Genomic DNA, 7,976 nt, shown 5'->3' on the forward strand with positions numbered 1-7,976 from the left:
GGAGTCATCTGCGTCCATCTCACCCTGTCCCCTGCCTCCTCTTCTCACCAACTAACTTCATGTCCTCTTTCACTACATCCATAAATCTTCTTTTTGGTCTTCCTCTAGGCCTCCTGCTTGGCAGTTCCAACCTCAACATCCTTCTACCGATATACTCACTATCCCTCCTCTGTACGTGCTGACCTCTGATGTACTTGTTCCTGATCCTATCCATCCTTGTTACACCCAGAGAATCTGTTATTTTTTTCCTGTTTCTTTTGTTATGCATCCTATTATATATTGTAGCATCTGACCCAAACCACCACACAGGAGCCGTGAACAAAGTCAGCCCAGCGGGCGTTGTTTATTATAATGTTAATAAACAACAAGGAGATCAGCTTCATCAAACGGGTAAGTAAAGCAGTACATTTAACTTACAGTACATTGTCTCTTTTCCTTTTCAGGTGGACGTCATTCAGGAGGTATACAGTAGGTTCCAACTGAGGTGAGTACAAGGTTTAGTTAACATAGGATCAAGGTAGGTAAATTACTCAAAGTCTCTGTCCTAGAAGCGCTGTAATTTAATGGAGATAATCAACTGTTTCGTTTAGCCATTCACTTATCCTCTCCCAGTGGACCGGTGAGTGGGGTTTGGAGATACAAGGTTTCCTCGCGTCCTTTCCTTTGGATATCACTGAGCCCTGTGTTCCTTAAACATTCCTTAGTTTCTCATGCCATTTCATCTGGGCTAGACATGGTCCGTGACCGTGCATATGCCTGAGGGTGAGAAACATACGTGTCACTGACTCAGACTGTTTAACATTGAATGGTTAATGTAAGGAGGGTATAAGAGTTCGCTTACCGCCGCCAGCGCCAACCTTCATAGAGAGCAGACACCGACTGACTGTGAGGACAGGTTTGTATGTTCGCGCAGGTGAGTTGCATCCACAGCACCTCCTTGATTGCTGACGCGTCCTAGGCTTCCCCATAGGATCCAACTCTAACACACCTCTTGTTACTGTAGGATTCTATTATATGGGGAGAACACAGAGCCCCTCCAGGTATCTCATTTAATTGCCCTCAGTAGGAGGCACAAAAGAGTCAATAGTAACTTTATTTTAAACAATACATTTGCCTAGATGGGCTTATTGATGCCCTTGTGTTTATTTAATCTATTTTCTTGACTGTTTATGCCATGCAGCACTTTGAGATTTGTGTCAAAGAGTGTTAAAAATAAAATATTATTATTATTATTATTCAAAGTGATTGTCTTTGTGTGTCTTGATGAGTTGAATACACAGGACAATGGAAAAAGGCCTCAGGGCATTTTTTTTGTTATCCTTTTAGCATTATGAATTCCCCAATAACCCCAATCCTTAACTGCCCACAGATCTGTTTTTGAGGGGCGCTAGCCCCTCCTATACACAGGTTTAATGTTTGTCTTTAGTTCAATGTTTGTTTTGTAAACGCCATTGACAATGAAGGGAAAATGTAGTCATAATGTAACTCATTACATCATATTGTCTCTTTATTGTTAGGCGTTTAATGTTTGTGTTGGCACCATTTGTTTTACATCACCTTATCAATCAATGAGTTAGACTTTAATATATTAGCGCCCCTCACTTCACACAGGTTTGATTTTTGTTTACTAAATGCGCCCAACATTACCATTGAGAAAGGAGGTAAAGGAGACATTTTCTTTGTCAGAAAATATGGTTTATACTGCAGAAACATATTGAAGTTGATCAGTTTTGATTTATTACATCACCTCATGTACCACAAGGTAAAAAAAAAAGCCTTCATAAGTGAGAAATTCAATTTCTCTAAGTTTTACAACTTCATTCATGTAAAGCTAATTATCATAATTGTTAACAATTTGTGGTAGGAAAAAAATGCCTTTAACAGTAAGAAATTCAATTTCTCAAGAGTTTTACAACTTCATTCACGTACAGCTAATTATCATAATAGTTACCAATTTGTGGTGGCCAGATTCAGTTTGTGCGGTTATAATTCAATTTAGAAGTGAGCATAACTGTGTTTTATTCATTCCCAGGTACCTGAGTATACAGTCGAGTTTGGAGATGAGCCCTTTGTAGTGTAACATGGCCACAGAACGTGGGCCCCTAATTCATGGACTCAGAACATTTTACCATCTGCTAAATGCTCTGAATCAGAAAATGTAACATCCTTATGAAATAATCCTGACTTGTTTATGCATAGCCTACCTACATTTGGAGCTTTGAGGGAGACATGTACACCTTCACAAACATTGACTTTTAATTTCTTAACCAAAACCTTGACTTTTAATTTCTTAAAACACCACAATCCATAAAAAAAAAAAAAAAAAAAAAAAGCTCAAATCACCTGACATGCTGAAAATAGGTATGCCATGGTGAAATTGGTTAATCCAAATGTGAATCCTGTTTTAAACTGGCAATGCCTTTAAAACAATTAAATTGTTGAGTGGGTGGAGTACAAGCTAAGCTGTCAGGACATGCTATGGATGTTATTTTCTTTTCATTACTAACGAAACTAAATCCAAACATCACCCAATGCCAATTTGGAAAGATTTAATGTTTTCCTTTAGGTAGGAATGAAAAAAATATACCTGTGGCACTAAATAAAATAACTTTTAAATGAGGGGTCAGTGTAAAAAGCCCTTAGTTTTTTTTCCAGGATTTGTGAATAATATATTACAGATTTGACCAAGCTGGTGTTGAAGATATTCAACCCAAAAACATGTTTATTAGGGATGCACGATATATATCAGTCAGCTCATCACATTGCTTATACCCATATCAAAACTATGCCCAATATGTTGCCACAAATATAACCACTAATGTTGTGATGACAGGTGTGCTAGCCTAAATAAACGACATTTAAGCTAAAAAAAAACAAATAAAAAAGGAAAAGAAAAACTCCCACACACCGTCTTGAAATGCAGGAAGAAAAAAAAAAGGTTTCATGGGAATATAACATACATTCTTGCATTTGAAGACACTGCGCAGGAGTTATTTTCTTTCAGTGTGTTGGGGCCAAGTCTGGTCTTCTCCTACGCACCCCGTCGCCTATATGTAGGTGTGCAAAAGCCTTGCTTTTTATCTAAGCTGAAATACTTTGTGCTCATGTCCTTCTGTAAATGCAGACAGTGCTTAGAAATAAAACACAACAGGTACTGATAGTTGTTTTGGGGGCGTTTTTTTCTGCACCAAGAATCACAGTTTAAGTATAAAACTTAAAGGTCAACTCTAATGGTGAAACATAAATTGGTATCAGCATCAGCTGGAATTGGGAATAATCAGTTATACGCAAAAACAATGCCATTATCGTGCATCCCTACGGTTTCTACTGCTGCAGCTACAGTTTCTGCATGTGGAACTGGGCTACGGGAACGTAGCAAGGGATAATCTGTCTGGAAACGTATGTGTGCGAGTCAGAGCTGTGAGAAAAAAAATGTACAGGTTTCTGTTTGCACAACGTTCAATCAAAGTGTATAGGTCTACACAAGCTCAACAGTCTAACAACTTACATAACAATTCTTTTTTTGTTTTTGTCTCTTTTGTACAAGTCCATACATACATCTTTTTGCCCCATTAGCTCTGGAGGTCTGTACATCTTAAGTTACAAAAAATACATGCTATTTTGATTTCTATGAACACAAAAAAAAAGGAAAAAAAAGAAAAAAAAAGAAAAGCATATTGTGGAGATTTCTTTACAGTATAACAACAGAGTATAACTGTAGCTTAACTAGATGCTGGCTTTAAGTCTGCCAGAAACAAAACACACGGCCACAAACTGATTTAGATTCAAATCAAAAACACTAAAGGTGATGATAGTTCTTCTCCTCATGGCAGACTAAAAGTGGAGCAAGAAAGTGGCAAAAATAATCTGAGGTGTAAAACATGCAGGGACTGGGGTGTGTGTGTGTATTTATGTATGTATGTATGTATGAGTGTGCAAAGTCCTCAGTGACGTCTCATTTTTACTTTGCGTCCTGAATTTTCTCTGTGTTTGTCGTGCTCGTGGCCGCGTCGCCAGTAATTCTCTGAGCTGTTGCTATGACGACGGTGACGGCTGCCGGAGAGGGATGGGCGCCTGTTCTCCTCCTTATCCATCTCTAGGACCCTGGGCCTGGTAAGAGAGTGAGGGACAGACAGACACAAGAGAAGTTCATTGAGATAATTAGGCACTGTGTAGAGTGATCAGCGATCAGTGATCAGCGTCACTACCAAAAATCTGGCAACGGTCAGCCCTCTAATGGGAATGCAGAACTAGCCGATCTACAAGCTCACAACACCCGTGTGAATTTGTAGTTTTGCTATTTTCAAAATGTGGAAGCGAGTCAAACTAAATGTAATGCCTCAACTTCTACAATTCCAAGGGTGGAGGGGTCCCCAGTTCAGTTATGATTATTTTGGGTATGTCATGGCCTGAAAGGTTGGCGTTGACACTTAAGGTGGCCTTACACTAGCCGATAATCGGGCATTTTTGACGCTCGGGGGGTGCCCGACCGCTCAAAGCGCGATCGGCCCGATCAACATGTCATATCAAACAAGAATGTTTGATATTTGCTCTGCCCCGCTCCGATTATCCTGTAGTGTGTGGTGCTATCAGATTTCAGATTGAAAAAAATCGGCTAGTGTAAGGCCACCTTAAGGCTTGCCGCTGTCAGGTAAATAAAACTTTCGGGCAGGTGGAGGTTCCTTTCAGGTTGCCCGACCGGGCAAGTGCTCGTTTGAGAGGGCACGCATCCCTCTATAAACACAACACGAGATACATCTTTTGGTCTGTGGAATGTAAAATAAGAGCACTGTTTACCTACTGTATAATGTGCTGTTTTCACTGCCCAGAAAAAGAAAAGTGTTAAATTGAACGGAAATTCAAATTTTACCTAAAACTTTATAATAGACTATTTACTTTTCGGGCATCTGGGCATGACCTTTGGGCAAGTATGATCTGTACTTGCCAGACAGGCAAGTGCCTCTGAGACCTTAGTGTCAATGGTGTGGGAACCCTTGATCTAAAACAAAGTCAGTAACGTACCTGTGAGCGGCGTCTGGGTCTGCCGCCCTGCGATGACCCTGAGAGCGCCTGGCCTTCAGAGGAGCAGGTCTCTCCAGTGGAGAGGAACGTAAAGGGCTGTCTGAGTCAACACGAGGTGCGTCAGCCTTGGTCCTGACAAACACAGAGGGAGCAAAGGTTACAGCCAGAGGAGAAATCACTGCAAAGCAGAATGCCCCACACCACGTCAGATTAAACAAAAGGTCTCAAGGTGCACTCAATAATGTCATGAAACTGAGAAAACAGCTAGCACACAATATAAAAGGTCCTTTTCACATAGTTATATTGAACTCTCCACAGACAGAGCAACTCTGAGGAAGACCCATTAGGTTTAAACATGTCCGTTGGTCTGTCAGTGGAGAGAGGTACATAAAACTACAGTATGTGACAAGTAATGTAAATGTATTGTGTGCTGGCTGTTTTCTCAGTTTTAGAACCAGAGGACAAAATTGAATTCTTCCCTACATTGCCTACCACAATTTCCAGTCCTTCAGTGCTTCCGTCATACAAGTCTGGAGCACGGAAGTGGATGTAAATCAAATTAGTCAAAAGCGTTATATAGCTTGCTGCTTGGCAGAAATGGGAATTCAAAAATATGATTTAAAGATACGTAACGTTATATTATATTTGAACGGAAATGACGAACAGATGATAGCTTCCTTTCTCGGCTTTCGGGAGGTTCAAGCTCCAGACTATACAGCATTCAGAGATTGTGGAATAGTTGTCTCACTAGTGGCTACTAAACAAGACTACTAGATGACGGACTGCAGTGTTGACTCACTTCCTGAGGATGATGACTGCACGCCTCTCCTTGATGTCCTGGGGTCGGATACAGTGGGTGATGTCATCAGCAGCGTAGCCACTAGGAGAGAAGACAGGCTCTATAAGTCAGTTGTTCTCAAAGCGCGGTCTGGGGGCCTGCACGGCCAGGGGTCCTTGAGGAGGGAGGTTCCAGGGGGTCGGCAGCAAAAAGATGTGTAACTAAGTTAAGAGCATACAAACGGAACAGAATGGACCTGTATGGTTCATTTGGTTCCATTTGTACTCAACTCTCAACTTCTCAAGAGTTATGGTGTACCCATGGGCTATTAAATACCAAACTGAACTTGAAAATTAAAAAAATGTTTGAGTTAATGGGCACTGCAGAGGTGGTGGGCGTGTTCACTGGGGCTGGGGCGGTGCCACTCTATTTATGGCATTTACGTGTCACTAGAGAGTGGGAAGTTGAACAGAGACAGCGTTTCCAGACCTGAGCCGACAGCCGCGGACGTTTTCTCTGTCGGCCAGCGTCTTTTCCGGGTTTTTAAGACAGCTGGTGGATGGAAAAGAAGCTCTACCCACACAGCTGAATGCCACGACGGCCAGATTCCCGGAAACGCTTGCCCCAGCAGCAGTCAGCCATGTGGGTGGAACTTAATTTCCATCCACCAGCTGTCTAAAAACCTGGAAAAGACGCTGGCCGACAGAAAACGTCCGCGGCTCTCTGGTAAGTCTGGCAACAGCTAGAGAGGAGGTGAGCATGGGAGAAGATGCCATTTTCTGTTGACCTTCGTAAACGCAACTTTATCACCTTTACATCCACGTTTAGGTATAGCTAAAGCCTGGGAACTGTTACTTTTACGTGTGGTGATCGAATAAATGGTCAAACTTAAAGGTGGAGTGGACCTGAATTCATTTGCGTTGCCTTTTAAACCGCCGCAATAATGGCTATAGGGAGTTACAAATGAACCCTGGGTCAATTTGGTTCCATTTGTAGACTGTCCGAGTTATGGTGGTCCTTGAAAATAAAACTTTGAGAACCACCATTATTGAAATTGTATAGCAGACGTGAAGTCCACATACCAGCTCAGACAGTGTAGACTACACGGTCACTGTAGTGTAGATAATAACACCCGGTCCCGGTTCCAAATGTGATGGAAACCGATTCTGCTTCCTCAATGTTCCTGATCCGGATCCCAACAGGTCACTAAGCAGTGAGCCGGGGGGAGCCAGCCAGCCATACACCTACCTGAGTATCGTGACGCTGCCTCTCTTCACCGGCAGGATGTGCACGGGTTCCGACACGCGGATGGGCTTGAACTGGAAGCGACAGCCGAAGCAGAGGGCGCTGTCGCTGAAGAAGGACACCGACACGATGGGCCGTGCAAAGATGTGCTGGGGGTCAACGTGTGACACGATGCAGCCACCCGGCTGGTAGTCGTTGATGACGGCGCTGTTCACGAAGCCCTCTGGGACGACTCCGTCGGACACCAGGCGCTTGATCACCAACTCGTGCACCCAGTCCGGGATGTCGTCCACCTCCCCCTTGGCGTACAGCCTTTCCTGGCCCGGCCCTCGCTTCTCCAGCTGGGCGCCGTATGTGTACCCCTCCCCGAAGAAGTACTTGTTCCGCAGAGGTGCCCGGTCCACTGTGTGCTCACGGTACCGGCCAGCCTCCGCGTTGGCGACCACCTCGTCGATCTTATCCTCGATGGCGGCGTACTCCTCCGGCGTGAAGATGCTCCTCTGCTCGATGCCGCTCTTCACTCTCCGGGCCTCATGCTCCTCGTGGGGTTCCCCCCCGCTGTTGTCGTCACCGCCACTGTGCTCCACCTCGTCGTCATCAGACTCCCGGAACTTGCGTTTTCGGCCGTTCCTCCCGCTACCATTGGCTCCTCCATCCGGGTACTTGTTTTTGTGGTCGTCTCCGTGAGGAGTCATGGATTTCAACTTCTCCCTCAGGTCAGAGTATCCACTACTGGCTGCCATCATGACCCAGTGCTACTGCCACCCACGGGTAGATATTTAACAACACAGTTCGGCAGGGCTAGGTGTACGTTAAGCCTGTCTTGGTAAACAAACACGGGTTCTGATGAGATCAGGGCGACATTGCAGCTACTGTGGGCTGAACGTGCAATCTAACCCCGGCGGTGTGGGGGTTGGCCAGCTGTCAAAAG

General features: G+C 43.9%; 1 protein-coding gene across 1 annotated transcript in view; it reads right to left on the reverse strand.

Annotated features, from left to right (window-relative positions):
- Positions 1-2,695: 2,695 nt before the first annotated feature.
- The window catches only part of alkbh5 (alkB homolog 5, RNA demethylase), a 5,889-nt gene continuing 608 nt past the window's right edge, over positions 2,696-7,976 (reverse strand). The window contains exons 1-4 of the mRNA XM_079499665.1: positions 7,049-7,976; positions 5,822-5,902; positions 5,023-5,154; positions 2,696-4,110 (exon numbers count right to left, since the gene is read on the reverse strand). The exon at positions 7,049-7,976 is cut by the window's right edge and continues 608 nt beyond it. Coding sequence (XP_079355791.1) covers positions 3,945-4,110; positions 5,023-5,154; positions 5,822-5,902; positions 7,049-7,791 — 1,122 coding nt within the window. The 5' untranslated portion in view covers positions 7,792-7,976 and the 3' untranslated portion in view covers positions 2,696-3,944. The remainder of the gene's footprint in view (positions 4,111-5,022; positions 5,155-5,821; positions 5,903-7,048) is intronic.

This window comes from Electrona antarctica, assembly GCF_951216825.1.
Source record: "Electrona antarctica genome assembly, chromosome: 4".
NCBI lineage: Eukaryota > Metazoa > Chordata > Actinopteri > Myctophiformes > Myctophidae > Electrona > Electrona antarctica.